General features: G+C 45.1%; 1 protein-coding gene across 1 annotated transcript; it reads left to right on the top strand.

The window, feature by feature from the left end:
* The first annotated feature begins 12708 nt into the window (after positions 1-12708).
* On the top strand, positions 12709-14031 carry GJA8 (gap junction protein alpha 8). Its single transcript, XM_025982958.1, has one exon. The coding sequence runs from the start codon at positions 12709-12711 to the stop codon at positions 14029-14031; it is 1323 nt and encodes a 440-aa protein (XP_025838743.1).
* The last annotated feature ends 4638 nt before the right edge of the window (positions 14032-18669 follow it).

Below are 18669 nucleotides of genomic sequence, written 5' to 3'. Positions count from 1 at the left end.
ATGAAACTGGTCAGATTCAAGCCTCTTACTTAAGTCAAAAAGAAACCAAGTGGTAAAGGATTTAAAAAGAGGTAGGCTTTTTTTTTTTTTTTAATTCGGGGTAATTGGCCCCGACCACAAAGGAAAGGCAAAAATAAAAAGAAATAGAGGAAAAGATGTCCTCCCCATAAAAGAGTAGACAATATGCCTGTGAAAAAGAAAATAATAATGTTTATCCTCTCTCTCCACCCATGCGTGTGGTATCTGAATAGTACTACAGATTAGGCATCCAAAACCATAAAGAGGCAAAACAAAACACCTCCAGGAAGCAAAATGACACAGCCGATCCTTGAGTTTGGTTTTCTGATTTGCAAATGGAATGGGCCCTGGAAAAGGATGATGATGATGAAATCTGTGGCCAAAGGTACCAAGACAATGAATGCAATTTACATAATTTCTTTCTGATTAAAATTAAAAGTCCATGATAGCCAAAACTCAGAGGAGAATAGGCAAGGTTCATATTGTTCTGACAATTCAATTTTTCAGAGATCCAAGCTTAAATGCTGAACTGAAATGGAATCTACTCTGGCAAATTTCTTTCCTAACTGGTCTTCTGAATTTTAATGAAATGTAGAAGCCTTTCTAAGCCAGGCACAACGTGGAGAAACTGCAAGTTTTTTCATGACAGATTTGATTAGATAAAAATATAAATCCCCTTGTACAACAAAACACACAAAAGCAAATTTACAAGTCATTATATGAAAAAAATGTTACAATGCTTATGACAGAGAAATATTAGCCATAGTCTACAAAAAGAGTTTATAAACCAACAAGGAAAAGGCAAATAACCACCACCACCCCTCAAATTAATAAAGGATAGGAGGAGTAGGTGATTCAGAGAAAAAGAAATGCAAATGGCTAGTAAATATATGAGTCATCCCCCGGGATCGAATCCCACATCGGGCTCCCGGTGCATGGTGCATGGAGCCTGCTTCTCCCTCTGCCTGTGTCTCTGCCTCTCTCTCTCTCTCTCTCTATGTGACTATTATAAATAAATAAAAATTTTAAAAAAATATATATGAGTCATCCGATAATCAGAAAACTGCAAATTAAAATAAAGAATATCTCCTGTTTGTCTGTTGTCAAAAAATAAATGTAAAGAGAGACAATAGCTGGTGATGGTAAGGATAGATCATGAAGTGCCCATTCACACGCTGTACTGAGTGTATAGTCTGGCACAGTCTGTTTTGAGAGTAATTGGTACTTACTGACTTTTAGGTCACATCCACCTTTTGAGCAATCAGTTCTACCTCTAGGGATACATCCTCCAAAACTATTCCTACATTTGCCCCAAAATATGTACATATAGATGTTTATCATTTTTTGAAAGTTTGTAATAGGGGCACCCAGGTGGCTCAGTGGTTGAGTGTCTGCCTTCGGCCCAGGGCATGATCCTGGAGACCTGAGATCGAGCCCCACATCGGGCTCCCTGCATGGAGCCTGCTTCTCCCTCTGCCTATGTCTCTGCCTCTCTCTGTGCCTCTCATGAATAAATTGATAAAATCTCTTTAAAAAACTACACATATATGGCAAAGCTAGTGAGATATATTAGGCATATATTGTTATGTATATATTAACTGTACCTTTAAAAAGCAAAAAACATCTGGAAGGACACACACCAAACTGCTAAGCATAGTTGCAGTGACAAGAAGATAGGAAGAAGGAGGTAAGCAGGGATCTTTACTCTTTATCCTGCATGTCCCTACCTTGCTTGACTATTTTCATTGTGCAAGCATTCATGCTATACATTTGTCATTTAAAAAAATATATGGACATGTACAAAACGAATTACTGTATTTAGAATGTATTTGCAGTTATGTGGGGTTTTTCAGAACAACAACAACAAAAACTTTTTTAAACACGCAAATGTTAAGTGATTAGCACAAAGACGGGAGACCCCAAATGTTCTGAAAGGTCAGCACTGTAGAACTGATTCTCATAATTAAAGGTGACAGCATGGACAGCCAGAGCAAACATGGGCTTTGGAGTCAAGCAGATCTGGTTCCAGTCCTCACCCTGCCCCTTTCTTTCTGTGACCTCAGGAAAATTACTTAACCTTGTGGAGTCTCAGTAAAATGCAGACCAAACTGCCCACCCCTTGATGTAGGTACAACTGCCAATACCATGCATGAACAAAATTTTTTTCTCCCCTTCTCATTTATGATATTATATATGTAGGATGGGCTTATATGGCAGCTGAGAGGGAACTGCAGGGAACTCCACAAGTTGTTTGTTTTCTGGATGGACTCAAAGAAATGTTTCTAGGGCTTCGCAGGGGAGGCAGGGTGTTGGGAAGTGGGGAGTGGGAGAGGGCCATAACACAAACATTTTGGGCACAAGGGCCAGCACAACCAATTCTAGTAGCCAGGCCTACCTCAAGCAGTAGTTCTAAAATGTTAACCATGTGAGGGCTTTTTAAAACAGTTTACTATTCTCCACCCTCAGAGTTTCTGATTCAGGATGTCAGGTAGGGCTCGCTCCCCTAACAAGCTTCCAGGTGATGCTGCTGCTGCGGCTGGCCTAGGGAACCCCAGTTTGAGACCCACTGACTTACAGCATCAATAACTGCTCCCACCCCAGTGAATATGAGGCTGCATCAGCCTCTTTCCCTACACCTCTTCTGGAATGTTCTCCCTGCACCCCCCCCCCCCCCCCAGGCAGCTAGAATGCCAGGACACTCCCTAGTCTCAAACCCAGCCAATGGCCAGTTTCTGCAGCCTGAGTTCTCTCACTAAGGTGATGGGGCAGCTGAAGAGAACCTAAGACTTTTAGTGGGGAGAGGGGAGGCATTGGCAGGAAGGGGTGAGTGCCGAGAGGCAGATCTAGCCCTGGCCTGGGTCCTGCTTGCTCTGCATGCTCAGCACAAGGACAGGAAGTATGTCCCCCTTCTGCCTAAGCAGATTGGAAAAGATAACTTTGTTAGCAGGAGAAGCCAGGGCCAGGGGTCGTGCTCTATAGAATTGGCACAATCTGCTCTCATGCATGAGCTGCTCTGTTCAATAGAGTGCCCGGCCTTGTCCTGACAACCGTCTGTGCGGGAAATCCTCTCCCCAGTGAAAGTGACCCCTGTCCCCCACTCCAGCCCATCCCTTGCCCCTCAGGGCACAGGAGCCCTTGAATCTCAGCCAAATGGCTGTGATGGAGAAGAATCTCTGGCTCACAACCAAACTGGCCAGGGAGGAGGGACAGACAGGGCCACAGCTTACCTCCAGGCCTCTCCAGGTGGTGCAAGCAAGGAAGAGTAAGTGTTGATCCCTCTGCTGGTTAAGCAAAGAGCCCTGGCTCTCCGTCAGGTGGTAGCCAAACCTTCTTCCTAATAGTGATGACGGCAGTTACTCTTTAGCAAGTGTTCACTGAATGTCAAGTACTAAACTCAATCTTATGCATATTGTTTTATTGAATCACTGTGACTCTTGCCATTTTTCACAGGAGAAAACAGAGGAGATGCTGAGGACAGTCAGGTGAGCAAGGCCAGGTGCCGATTGGGGTGGGGGGGCGGGGATGGTGATGGTGAACGGATCTCATTCCAAAACCTGGCATTTCATGGTTTCTCTGTTCCTGTTCCTAAAAGATGGAAGCCACAGCCTCAGGTAGGCTCTGGTAGGCTCAGGTAGCCTCAGGTAGGCTCTCGTAGGCCAGACACCCCTCCTCTGCCAGGCCCTTATCTCCTTGAGCAGACGGGCATGAGGCTTCTCTGTGCACTCGGCGCACTAGGCATCACCGCAGGGCTTGTGCTCCATCCAAGTTTGTGCTCCCAGCACAGCACCAGGCACACACTGACAACTTCACAAAAGCTTTGGGGCAGAAGAGGAGGGCAAAGTTCCGCGCTGGAGGCTGGGTATCTCATCTCTTGGTATCATCGAAGTTTTAAAGATGAACAAACCATATGTAGATGAAATAATCAAGAGACAGAAATTACATTTCCCAGCCGATCCTGTCTACACCCACTGTTTCAGCCACACCTAGCCTGCTTGCTGCTGAAAGGCTTGGCCTGGCTTGTTCTTCCCACTACACCCTCACAGAGCTCTCCCTCACCCTCTTTATTTTTTTTTAAAGATCTTATTTATTTACTCATGAGAGACACAGAGAAAGAGAGAGGCAGAGACATAGGCAGAGGGAGAAGCAGGATCCTAGAACCCCAAGATCACGCCCTGAGCCCAAGGCAGACGCTAAACCACTGAGCCACCCAAGTGCCCCTCCTCACCCTCTTTAAAGTGTGCTCAAACCTCACCTGCTCAGTGAGGTCTGTGTGAGAACCACCCCTCTCCTCTAATTGGCTCTCTCAATTCCTCCCCTCCCCTTCCACCTCCGAACTTTCCATTCCGAGGTAGCTCTTATCACCTCCTAACCTACTGTGTAATTCCCTGAGTTATTGTGTTTAAAGAGAATCATCCCCTCCCCCCATCAGACCATCAGCTCTGCTATGGAGGGGATTTTTGTTTTACTCACTGATGTGTCCGAAATACCTCCTACGGTGGGAGCTCAGAAAATGCTTGTGAAGTGACTCTCCAAACATTGCCCACGAAGTCAGAGCCAGGCCTCGACATTCAGAGAAATGACCCAATTCACCCACAGCCCTTGGCCCTGGGTTTCTCAGAGACTCATTCTCCCTTGCACACACAAGCAGCTGAAAGAGAAAGATTCTGTGCCTCCTAATTCCAGTCACTGAGATTGACTGATAACAGTCCCCTCGGGCCCCATACAGCTGTCTGCCTGCCCTCCTGTTCACAATAGGATCTGCCGGGTTCTCCCTAAAGAGGCTTGCTGCTTAGTGAGTCTATACCCCTACATGGAAACATCCAGAGCCATGGAAAGTTCCTGGGCCTCAGAGCTGTACCACAACCTCAGGATGTCATTTCCACCCTGAATTGGTTTCCCCACCTGTAAAATGAGGGATGGAGGCCCACAATTTCTTCTGGTCTTTTCCAGTTCTGACATTTTCCCTGTGGGAGGGGAGTATGTATGATCTTAATCAAGCCAACCCATGATCCTGGGGCACAGGACACAGACAGATTCAGAGGCGGGAGGAGATCACAGTGAACACAACTAACAACTGGACAGGGATTCACAGCATTGCATGGGTTAGATCAATAGTCACCATCATTATTATCAATAGCCAACACCACCTTTTCACAAAAGAGGAAAGGAGGTCATTATCATCTCTCTTCCATAGATAAGAAAACCAAGACACAGAGAGACTGAGCAAACCGCTTACAAATAGAAACTGAAAGGGCCCCACCCAGAGCCAGGCCTTCCCACTGAAAATCCAATGGTCTCCTCACACATAACTGTTTCACTGCTTCCAAAACATACCTTGAATAGAATGCCACTGTTAGATTATCCAAAACATCAATGCTCTAATAATCCATACTACAGAACAGAAAAGTGGTATTTGCATTCAAATGTGGTTAGACCCCGTACTCTAGAGCTTTATTTACATCAAACAATAGAGCCACCACAAGAGGACTTCCTACTGAAAGACCTGAAAAACCGACTCTAATTGCTGCTTCAAACACCTCTCAATAACAGATGAGCCTAAGATGATCCTCTCTCTCATTTTTTTCTTTTTCTTTCTTTTCTTTCTTTTTCTTTCTTTCTTTCTTTCTTTCTTTCTTTCTTTCTTTCTTTCTTTCTTTCTTCTTTCTTTCTTTCTTTCTTTCTTCTTTCTCTTTCCTTTCTTTTTAATTATTTATTCATGAGAGACATAAAGAGAGAGGCAGAGACATAGGCAGAAGGAAAAGCAGGCTTCCTGCAGGGAACCCAATGTGGGACTTGATCCAAGGACCCAGGGAATCACACCCTGAGCCAAAGGCAGACACTCAACAACTGAGCCACCCAGCTTCCCCTCCCATCTCTTTCAAAATGTTCCTCGAGAGGTAAGGGATTGAGTGTGTTTTCAAAGACTACAAACAGAAAAACTGACAACAAAAATAATTCAATCAAGTGGGCACTATTAGCAGAGTGTCTTCAACACCAACAGAATAAATAAGCAAAGAAAGCTAGATTTGTCCAAACCTGAGAGACTATAGTTGGTTCAGAGCTGTGATGACATTCTTTATTTTTCCAGACTCAATCACATCCTCTATGACCATCTCTCACAAAATGATGTCAGGAGGTGAGGCTGCTCTATCACAAGCCAAGTTAGCCTGGAAAGCCCTAAATGAGAGAAAGTCATTTGAAAAGAAGTCTAGTTTCTGGAATATCTCAGAGAAAGCACAAGCTCCAGGAATCAACATTTACCAAATGCTCTCAAAAGAAACACTGGGTTTTCTTCCCTCTCTCCTCTGATTTCTTGCCTCACTGATACTGGAGAACAGCCTTGGCCAGTTGTTTTTAAATGAGGGATTCTCTAGAAGGCTCTGTCCCAGTTAGAGTAGTCCTTCAAATTTGAAGTCTGAAAGAAATCACAATTCTAAAGTAAGTAAGATAGTGAACATTATAATACAATTGGAATTGGAGACTCATACAACTTTGGTACCATCACCCTTCCAACAACCACCATCAAAATGTAATATTTCCATGACACCAGAAAAGACAGGAAATGAAGGTTGAGAAGAGGCAAGCACTCAGATTATTTTTTTCCGGTTTACTCTCAAAGTTGCCTTCCACTTAGTAATTATATATTATAGATTTCCTAAAACAATCCCAGTTCCAACTATTTTTGCTCCCTTATTTCCATACATAAACTTACATAATAAGTTTGGGGTTTGGAAAATGTGGTCAAAACAATCATTTTTCTTTTTTTTTTTTTTTTAAACAATCATTTTTCATATCAATGTAATGGTCAGTCCCATACAATGGGAAGAGGATGGGCCTCGGGGAGGCAGAGAACATACATTCATGCCCTCAGAGCTAGCTTCCCAAACATCATTCCTCATTAGGCCACACACAGGCATTTCATCCCGGAGCTTCTTGGTGATGTAAACCTCATGCCCCCATTTTGCAGTTGGAGGCATAAGAGTCTAAAACTGTTAGCTGACCCTGCGTAATCAATCTCCCTGACTCTGCAGCTTCTCAAAAGTATTTGTAATTATGAGTAAAACAAGGTGGGAAATATTCTATTGACAAATGGCACCAGAATTCTTCGGAGTATTAAGACTCCTTTCAAAGGAAGAAACTTTGAGACACAAGAACAAACCCCGAGTAGAGGATGATAGATCAATCTTTGTAAAGGACTTAACTGCTCTTTTTGGGGGGAGGGGGCGCTTTGGCACAGTCTGGGAGCAGGGGGATGCACATAGGTGACCTCTTACTGTCCCTACCTAGGGATTCTCTAAGCTGACAATACTGGGAAAATTGCCCCAGCCTCAGGCCCTCTGGAGAGAAGCCAAAGGTTTTCTGCAGTAGAGGGCCAGTCTGCTGCTAAAAGACACTTTTGGAAGCTACAGAAGCCCATCTAAGCTTTCCCACATCAGCTTTTCCCCACCCTCCTCCCCTCTGTGCCCAACACAGCTCTCCCATTCTCTCTCTCCTATTGTTTTCCAAACATCCCTCCCTTCATAAAAGCTGTCTGGCTGGGAGCTTAAAATATTGCTGGACAGTAAAACCTACCCATCAGTGCCAATCCAGTCATATCTGCTCAGTCATGCAGCACAGTAGGGGCGGGATAGAGAAGTGGGAGGTGGGCTTTTAGGTGCCAAAGGAAAGAGGCCAAAGTTGCCATTTTGCTGCTGAGCGCCAAGAGAGAAAGAGAGCGCATATTTCTCCGGGGGACCCTACTCCTACTGGCAAGTTTTCCTTGGGTTATATTGGTCTGTAGCCTTCCCCCCTGCAACCCCAGCTTCTCTTCCAGCCTAATCTAAGGGCCATATCTGGGCTTCTATAAAAGGAAAAATGTTGTCACTGAAGTTCAGTCTTGGGTTGGACAGGCTGGACTTAGAGTCCAGTTCTGAAAACTCTCTTGGAATTGACCTAAGAGTTGGCAGAGCTTTGGGAGGGAAAGGAATGTAGCAATGGGGAAAGTGGAAGGGAGGTAGATGCCCAAAATTTAACCACAATTTGACTTTTTTTTAAGATTTTCTCATTTTTCAGAATGAATTAACATGCATCCAGGAATCCTGAGGGACACAGAACAAGTATTTCATATTTATGAGTTTTGCACTTTTTTCACTTGACCTCTGTGATAGGAGTAATAGTAAAAACTACCAAGGGCTGTGGGTGTAGAAGGCTTCATGCTCCGCATTTTCAATGTTGGAGCATTTAATGCCACACAAGAACTGGTCTAGCTGAAGACCATAAACGTCTTCCTGGGAGCAGGCTCTGTCGGACCTCTTGGAGAGCCGCTCTTTAAAGTGGCTGCTCTAGAGACATGAATGGAAGTACATTTACACTCTCTTACCAGCCGGAGTGGTAAGTGGCCATCTATTCCTTCAGAGAGCTGGTTAACAAGGACGTAAGTGTGTCATTCTGCCTCTTTGAAGGCAAGAGAAGACTATACTTTACTGGAAATTGCCCTGGGCTTGAAAAACTGGAAGACCCAGGCTTACATCCCTGTTCTGCCCCCAGCTGATGAGCCCCTTTGGCAGAACTATTAAACTTCCCAATCTGCCTTCCTGTTAATGGAGGCTGAATGTGCCTGGTTCACGTGTTCTCAGTCATTCTCTAGACCTGTCAGTTCTGGTCCAAGATGAACCTTTCAGCAGCCTGTAATAATAATGTAGTAAACTATGTAGTCAATTTTTCACCAATTTAAATATGTTTGATTTAAAGGACTTTTATTCTGAAAATATGGCTTTTCTACTTTTGTAGTATGAAAATTCCCCATTTACAAAACGATGGTGAATACAGACTATAGTCATAATTAGTGATTTATTTTTTTAAAGATTTTAATATTTACTGAGAGAGAGAGAGAGAGAGAGCACAGGGAAGGGGAGCAGTGGGAGAGGGAGAAGCAGACACCCCACCAAGTGGGAAGCCTGATACAGGGCTCCATCCCAGGACCCTGAGATCATGACCTGAGCTGAAGGCAGATGCTTAACCAACTGAGACACCTACGCACCCCCATAATTAGTGATTTAATAAGTTTCTTATTTTTATGTCCTTGCTTGGCAAATTAAGAGTTGGTAGCCCTATGTTGGTCACCCTATTCTGTTGTTCTTATACTAGTCTGTGAAGTCCAATTCTGAGAACCACTGGCTTAGTTCACATGGTCGTTATGAGGACTAAAACAAGAAATGGAAGAGTTATAAATAGACAAGGGGTACTCAAATACAAGGTATCATTTTAATCATTACTTAAAACTGTAATCCTCTGGTGGGATATCCTGGCGGATACCCTGAGGGTGGAGGCTTGACCTCCACTGGTTTATTTTCTATCTATAAACAGATCTATAAAAGATACGTTCCTCTTTGAAGAAAAGAGAAATATTCTTCCTTTGATTTGGATTACTCCCTGCTCCAGTGGAATGAATAGCTTGTTCGTATATACTCTGATCTGACTTGCTTTAAGCATAATTTTCATTGGTAGAAGTCAGGGACCCAAGGCACTTACCCTTAGCACCTCTAAAGCTTCTCTTAAAAGCATAGTTTGCCAGTTTCAACAGCAAGGACCTGGAAAGATTTTGTCCTAAGTTATTTTCTCTCCTTCTATTATTATGAAAAACTTTGTAACTAGACATTAAAACACACACATGCACACACACACACATATACACGCTCAATCCTGGTATTGCAGGGTGGGGTGTAGAAGAACACAGCTGTGTTTGGCTTTAGTTTGGAAATTACTGATGGGGTGGTCAGGAGGCTCTTCATATTCCATGAATATACGCCATGACATTACCTATCAAGAATCATTGACCTTCCCTGTTTGTTTATACAAAACAGTCCCTTAAAACAGCTAGTTTCGGATCAATTTACTATCCTTTTTTTTTTTTTTTTTTTTTTTTTTTGGCATTTAGCATTTCTTTGCAAGTTCTCAGTCTCCCCACTGCTAACTCCAGCAAAGAAGGCTGCAGTTCCCTAGACTTTAAGTAGTACTGGTACTACATGTGTGCTACATGGTACTACATGAGATTGAGAATTTCAGATTTCAAACTATTAATGTTGGTCCCATGCACTGGTATTTATGAAGCACCCACTCTGTGAAGGTCTTTGTTTTGTGTCATTATGGTTCACAGAAGATGAAGACAAAATGATCCCTGCCCTCCAAGAGCTTTTGATTCTCAAAGGCAGAAAGAAACAAGACTGATAGACATACAGTCCTGAGAGTGTGTGCTTACCCCACACATTCATTAGGTACATAAGTGAAATACACACAGAAACCCCAAAGGACTAATACAGTACAATACAAAGACCATGTCAAAACTGAGTTGATGTATCAATGAGGATAAGACATTAGCAACGCCAAATTCAGAGTATGTTAAAGCCAGACTTGATCTTATAGGAATAAGTTATACAAATTGTTGTTTTCACATGAATGTTAGTTTGAACCATGTGATAAGAAACTTGGGTTTTCCTGGCTCTGCCACCAAAAGAATTTATGCCTTGGCTGTTTACCTGATTTACCTGTTTACCTGATTCCACCTGCCAGAAAGCAATGGAAATGGCTGCCTCTCATTACAGAGCAAGCACTAGATTTAAATGCACTTGGAGGAGTGTTAATAGTAGGAGTGTAACTAGATGCATGTGACTGGGATTCTGAACAGCTGGTTCTGAGTAGAGGACCCTATCCCACTCTCAGTCCCCCATTCCCAGAGAGCTACGGATGCTCTTGCCTGCCCAGGAGGAGAGAAGCTGCTGTTGGATGCCCTACCTCATTGGGAGTTTCTAGGGCTCCAAGAGGAGCAACACCCTCTGCTCTTCAACTGAAAGCAGACAGCAGTCGTGCATACCCTGAGAGCACAGGTCAGGCATTGCTCATGCCTGCAATCACTGTCTGCCACCAAATACTGTCTGGCCAGGCTCCAAATGACAGGTTGAAAGGTGGCTTTAAGGTGCCATTTTGTTTATCCTTTCCTAGCAATGAAAATCACACCTAATTTAAGATACCACTTATCATCACCCATTCAACTGTCTAACAAATTTCACTCTCATTTAAAAGTGGGCTTTGTCCCTGTGAGCTTCCCATCCCAAAGGGTGGGACATGACTGAGAGAAGCCCAGAGTAGCATCTCCAGCATGAACTCTTGCCCTGGTCTAAGAGCTGTGATGAGGAAACACTGTAATTCTAGAAATGTTCAGGCTGGAAGAGCATCTGCTACAGGCTGAGGTGGAAGGGGTTGGTATTTTTTTATTTTATTTTTTAAAGTATATATATTTACTTAAGTAACCTTTACACCCAGCATGGGTCTTGAGCCCACAACCCCAAGATCAAGAGTCCCATCCATGCTCCTTGGACTGAGCCAGCCAGGTGCCCCAAGGTGGAAGTTCTGATCATAATCCTTCATAGATTAGCACATATTTGCACTGGGTGAATGTCCCAGTTCGCACACATCACCCCTGTCAGTTCAATCCCATGTGCATTAGTCATTGTTGTTGCTAGGGGCGTTATATGCTGTCATGTTTAACGGTATTTTTTTTCCTGACAAATTTTTAGCTCTATTAAAATATCCTCATGTTACAGATCCGAAAACCTTTTCATTCTGTGGGACACTAAAAGCGTCTCAGTGGACCTTCCTCACCCTATAACATGATTCCTCCCTGAAGCACTCTCCCCATTCTTTTGGATTTTTATATTATTATTATTATAAAAGAATATTGCTGTCAGTTTGTGAAGCTGTTAAGAATGGTTTCCAGATGTCAACCTAGAGAAGAAAAAACATAAATTAAGAGTCCAGGAGTTGCAGAATTGTGTAGTTCTGATCGAAAGCAATGTATCTCCAGGGTGTAGTGGAAAGAACAGACTTTGGGACCAGGCAGACAAAACTGCTGCTATTTAACCATCTGATCTTAGTTTGTTTAACCTTTCTGAACTTCAGCTTTCTCATGTGTTCAAATCAAATTGGTTAAACATGTTTTGAGCTTTCACTCAGCTCTGGGCTCTATGAGAGGCACTGAGTATGCAGCAGTAAATAAAATAGGCACAGTCCATCGCCTTATGAAGATTATAGCCTAGCAGTATCAGATTAAATAAAATAATGTAATGTCAGAAGGCTGTCAAATAGTAGATGTTGAAAAAATATTTCTTTCCTCCACTTCCCTCCAAACACAGGATCATTATACATTACCACACAGTCAAAAGTAAGATGGCTACAGACAATTTCACACATCCTAGAATTTTGGTGGGGGCCCAAACACCCATGGTATAGGGTATTCTTTCCTCAGTGTGCTTCTTGAAGCTCAGTTTAGCCTGTGGTCTTGATTTAAATCCATGTAAGCATAGGTTTCTATTTACGGTCAACAGTGAACTCTTACTGGGGTGGAATTCAAGGAATTGTATCTATATTGCCTCATTTATCCTTTCAGACCACCACTTGCACAGTGTCCAAGAACAGGTATTAGCGTTAAACCCACTTTGCATGTGAGGAAGCTAGTGGAAGCAGATTCTTGGGGCGTTCTTGACTCCTCATCCCAGCCTACACAGAGGAAGCATCCACAGGAGCTGTTTCGGTGCTCCAGCACATTCTGGCAGCTCAGAAAGGAGAGGGACCCCGAGTGTTAGCAAAGAGGGGCCACTGGGGATGGCACCGTGGCCGCTCAGCTCTTGCCTTCTCCCTCCTCCAGGTGGGTGAGAAATGGGTGACTGGAGCTTCCTGGGGAACATCTTGGAGGAGGTGAATGAGCACTCCACGGTCATCGGCAGGGTCTGGCTCACGGTGCTGTTCATCTTCCGGATCCTCATCCTGGGCACGGCCGCCGAGTTCGTGTGGGGGGATGAGCAGTCCGACTTCGTGTGCAACACCCAGCAGCCCGGCTGCGAAAACGTGTGCTACGACGAGGCCTTCCCCATCTCGCACATCCGCCTCTGGGTGCTGCAGATCATCTTCGTGTCCACGCCGTCGCTGGTGTACGTGGGCCACGCGGTGCACCATGTCCGCATGGAGGAGAAGCGCAAGGAGCGCGAGGCCGAGGAGCTGTGCCAGCAGGCGGCGGGCGACGGCGGCGACAGGGTGCCGCTGGCCGCCGACCAGGGCAGCATCAAGAAGGGCAGCAACAGCAGCAAAGGCACCAAGAAGTTCCGCCTGGAGGGCACCCTGCTGAGGACCTACATCTGCCACATCATCTTCAAGACCCTCTTCGAGGTGGGCTTCATCGTGGGCCACTACTTCCTGTACGGTTTCCGGATCCTGCCCCTCTATCGCTGCAGCAGGTGGCCCTGCCCCAACGTGGTGGACTGCTTCGTGTCACGGCCCACAGAGAAAACCATCTTCATCCTGTTCATGCTGTCGGTGGCCTCCGTGTCCCTCTTCCTCAACATCCTGGAGATGAGTCACCTGGGCCTCAAGAGGATCCGGTCTGCCTTCAAGAGGCCGGTGGAGCAGCCGCTGGGGGAGATCCCTGAGAAGTCCCTCCACTCCATCGCTGTCTCCTCCATCCAGAAAGCCAAGGGCTACCAGCTGCTGGAGGAAGAGAAAATTGTGTCCCACTATTTCCCTTTGACCGAGGTCGGGATGGTGGAGACCAGCCCACTTTCTGCCAAGCCTTTCAGTCAGTTCGAGGAGAAGATGGGCACCGGGCCCCTAGGGGACCTGTCCCGAGCTTACCAAGAGACACTGCCTTCCTATGCTCAGGTGGGAGCCCAGGAGGGGGAGGGCGAGGAGCAGCCCGTGGAGGAGGGGGCGGAACCAGAGGTGGGGGACAAGAGGCAGGAAGCTGAGACAGTGAGCACAGAGGGGCAGGAGACCATGGCTGTGCTGGAGGGGGAGAAAGCCGAGACTCCCGAGGTGGAGAAGGAGGGCGAGAAGGAAGAGCTGCAGGCTGAGAAGGTTTCAAAGCAAGGGCTGCCCGCAGAGAAGTCACCTTCACTGTGTCCAGACCTGACCAGGGATGACACCAGACCCCTGAGCAGGCTGAGCAAAGCCAGCAGCCGGGCGAGGTCAGACGATCTAACCGTATGAAGTGGTGTCAAAGAAAGAAAGAAAAGAGGACACCCGAGCTAACATAGGGCAAGATGAAACCTAAAGACACCACCATGATTTGAGTCTTCTGTCCCTCCCTTCACACCCGCCCCTGGTTGGACAGGCGCTGCAGGGGCACAGTACTTGCTGTGCAACTAGGAAACCACATTTCCCATATAAAAGGATGACCAAGATAAACCCATTGTGCCATCAAAGTTCCCAGTCTGGAATGACTGCCCTGCCCCTCTACCCCAACTACAATGGGGAGCTCTGCTTTCATCCCCATTTCTCCATAGAAATCCCTCCAATCAGAACTGTGGTTGCCTCATAGCTTTTTGCCAGTCATGACTCAAGCTCACTAGCTCAGCCAGATTTTTATCACCCCAGCACTTCCCTAGCAGACACCACATGATCACATATCAGAGGGGCCCAAACTCAGATGCCTATGGGATGCAGGCAGCTGCTTTAACCTGATGGGGTGGACCTGTTCTAATGCCACGGGACGTCTAGGGTTGTGAAGATTGGGGGGCTCTGCTACTCAGTACCAGGCACTGATTACTAGGCAGTGTTACCTGACTGTCTGATTTTCCCAGAGAAGCCAGAAGTCCAAACTTTTCAGTGAAATTTTTAATATTGCCAACTAATTTTTAAATATGCCGTGTGGGTCATACAAAATGTGTACAAACCAAATTTAACCTATGAGGCACCAATCTGCAAGATCAGCCTATACTGGTGAGCCCAGCTTTCCTATGGAATTATTCATATTATTTATGGCTCCCAAATCTCATCTCAGCATTTTGGAGTGTTTGGTTAAAATCATCAGTCCAAGGGATACCCAATATTCTCACTGGCCTTTCTTTTGGGTCACTGTAACCCCTGGGTTCTGATTCAGTTTTATCCCTTGAATTGGTGGGGATTCTGCCTTGGGTACCATAAAAGAAAGAGAGCAAGACTCTCACCCTTTCCCTGAACTGAAAGAGCCTTGTGAGTCTGGTCACAGTTTTCTTCCCTGAAATAAGAAGATCCTCTTCTTCCCTCTCCTCTTCCAATATCAGCGGTCAGCCTGAAATCCACACCCCCTTTCATCAGGGGATGGGAGCAAGCCAGTCTGAGCCAGCAGATAACCTGCCCACTGGCCTGTCTTGAGGAGAGTCAGCTCTCAGGCCTTACCTAGACACAAGATGTGTACAAAGAGGACCATCACAGTGATACTCGGGAGAGCCTCTTACAAAGTGGGAGCTCCAGCAGTCAGAATCCCAAAGTCTAGTCCCAGACCAGGCCTCATCCTGGAAGGGACATAGAGACTAAAGGTAACAAGGGGGATCTCGAAGTCCTCCTACCCCTTACCCTCACAACCAGCCTTCCTCAATCATAGAGCCCAGTCCAGGGAAATCCTCAAGTATAAGTACATATTTCACACAGGGAGCAATTTTTACCTGGAGCCAAACAGTTCCCAGAGCTGTGGGACAAAGTGATAACCAAGATAGTTTCTATAAACCAGAGCTATGCTTCATGGGCTGCAGTGCCAAGGCTAAGGAAGGAGGGATAGAAACCAAAATAACATGGCAGAGATCTGGACAGAGGACCACCAGGGAACCCAAAAGAAGTACCCAGAAAACTGCCTTCATTCTATTTTTCCCCCAGCCAATACTATCCCAAAGTATATGCAGATCCCTTGTGCTACCCTCTGGTAATCCCCTTCCTTTTTTGATAATCATTCTAGATATGCTTTTCCAGAGCAAAGCCTCCCCCAAAACTATTCCTCTCCAAGTGACAATATTCCCATTCCTTAGTGCCCCATTCCAAAACAAAGTGGTCTAGAAATTAAATTCATCCTAAGGTATGATTGTTTGATAACTACTCTGGAAATTTTACATTTTAAAAGACAGCCTAAAATGTATTTTACCTAGGTTAATCCAAAGTGACAAACTTTCAATGAAAGAACATATCAGGCAGGGGGTAGTTGAAGAGAAGAGATACATTTTATCTCAAAGAATGTGACTTTCTTTCTGGCCACGGCTTGAATCTGCCCCTTGCCATCAACATTATTCCATCCAGACCTTCCGGATGATGAGACAAGTAGCACGGTCACAGGCCTCAGAGACTGTGTCACTGTACTCACCCCAAAGGCCACACTATTGCTCCTACAGTTTTACTCCCGAAGACTCATTTTTAAGAAGATATAAACTCAGAACCTGAGAATAACTTGATTATCACCAGAATGGAGTGTCCTGTCTCAACTAGAACCTAATCCGAAAGAGAAAAGGAAAGGAGAAGTGCACCCTGCTCTAAGTGAAAGCTGCTTGGTGCTGTTTGGAAAGGGTTGCAGAGGCATGGGTGAAGGCTGCTGGTCTCCTTGTCTGGGCTGGAACAGAAGCCTGTGAGTGAGTGTATCTCCTTGGATGAAGCAGCATCCTGCCTCACTGTCTGTACCCACCCCCCACCATGGAAGTTGCCATTTTTCCTATCAGTCTTCCCAATAAAAGAGGAAGACTATTTGGGGAGAAATTGACCCAGGCATCAAGAGACCAGGATTTTTTTTTTTTCTATTTCTGCCATTTAGTAGCTGTGTTACTGTCATCCCTCTCTGTATCTTGGTTTTCTGTCTACAAACTCAAGATGGTATTCATGACCAACCTACCTCTAGGGATATCATAAGGATTAATGAGTTGGCTGCCAAGTCTAGAGGCTGCTGAGTGTTGCCACTCCTTGAAAGATTCCTCTAGCAGCAGGGAGACCAGGAAGAAAGGGAGGTGGGTGGTTTCCATCCCACCCTCTCAACCTGCCTTGAAGTTACCTAGTGAGAGTTTCTCAATATGGAATAGACACTCTAGAGATCAGTTTTCTCAGAGAAGCAAAATCTGGACCCCATGTGTTTAGTAGGAACCTGAGGCTCTGTGATCTTGAGAAATGACTGGAGGACAGATTGGTGATTACTCTCATCCTCTGGAAAATGTCCCAGGTTCCATTCACAGGCAGCTGTGGGTCCGTGAGTGCCCTTACCTAGACAGCTGGATTTCTCAGTGTCTGTTTTGAGGCAAATAATTGTGACTGACTCAGGATTAAAAATCCCACCCTGGGCTCCATTAGATCCAGCTTTAAATCCTACTCCTGGTCCTTCCCTTGTTAGACTAAAACCCTTAGGGCACGTAGACCTGTTGATAAAAAGAAGCAATGGACAGCTGGATATCCAAAGTATAGCTCATTCCAGAGAAAAAGAGCCAGTCACTTACTAGCAGCTATAACACCTCCATCAGGGGAGGTCTGTGACCAGGAGGGACAGAGTTACTTGCAGTTCAGTTAGAAACTTCAAACCCGGCTCTGTAATCCCCAGGCCTAGTATTTGGGGCATTAAAAAAAAAAAAAAAAAAAGCCTATCTGCTTTTCACCATGACTTCATCACTTGCCATACAAGTGACACATCCAACACAAAATATATAAATACTCCTAAAGGTCAGTGTGACCTGGGGATAAGATTTCCCACAAAGAAACAATGAAGTTCAACTCAGAAGTTTGGCTGCCCCTTGTGATTCTCAGGACCCCAAGATGTCACTTACCTGCTCCCAATGATAATCTTCCCTAGGTTAATTGGGGGTAGCAAACGTTGCCCCTCATTCACAAGATGGAACAAGTGGATGGATATCCAGGAAACACAATGAGCATACTAGAAGAAAAAAGGGGGTGTTTTTAAAAACTCATTAATTTGGAAATAAAAGGAAAGGGAGGAAGGCCTTATTCAAATTTGTAAGAAGTCCTTACTGTTAAATGTATACTGAAGCAATGACAGTCACCACTTTCAAATACTGCGCAGATTGTTGACTAAGATCTTGACAAAAAGTGAGCTAATAAGTAAAGTGAAGGAAGCAAATGAGGGGGGATATGGTCAATATTTCTGTAGTCCTGAATTCCTAAGAATTACACTATGAAAACAGAACATTTTTAATCATGCAAGAATTCATTGCTCGAGGTGGTGCTATAGATAGTCAGCCTCCTAGGGCTCCTGTGTGGAGATACACCAGCCCCTGAGACCCTCTCTGACTCATGGCAGAAGTGACCCCCTGGCTATTGAAAGAACTATTTGCAGGAACTCCTTGGTTTAGCCATGTGGAAGACCTGGGGCAAGGCTAGTGTGGGCAGTTGTTCTTCATGAGTTCCTGAGGAGGGTCATCAGGTCATGGTCAGGGTGAAAAGGCAGCATACCTCCCTCACCCCAGGAGATCCCATCCCACTCCACATATTTCCTCCTCTCTCCTTCCCCAGATCCAAATTATCCCCCCATGTATACTGTGTGCAATTGACCACACAACCCAAGTTAGCAAAGTTTAAACAAAAAAGATTTGCCGGGTTAGATGGAAAACTCCTCCACACGTAAATGCAATCTGTAAAACAAAGTAAATGTGTGCCTAGAAGTGATACTGAATAGTCAGGGAGGCTTTCCATTCTTGTAATTATCATATTTTAACAAAACGTGTAACTGGGAAGGAAGGAGGAAAAGGAAACAAAACTCTAGGTTCTGCAGTTAGAGAAGATGAAAGGAAGATGTTTATGAAAGACAAGTCACTCTCCACTGCCCTAGACACTGCAGCTCCCAAAGTTGGCCACCAATGTAGCAGTGGGATATACCATAAGCTCCAGTCC

This window comes from Vulpes vulpes, chromosome 8 (genome assembly GCF_048418805.1).
Source record: "Vulpes vulpes isolate BD-2025 chromosome 8, VulVul3, whole genome shotgun sequence".
NCBI lineage: Eukaryota > Metazoa > Chordata > Mammalia > Carnivora > Canidae > Vulpes > Vulpes vulpes.
This window is presented reverse-complemented; position numbering and strand designations above follow the sequence as displayed.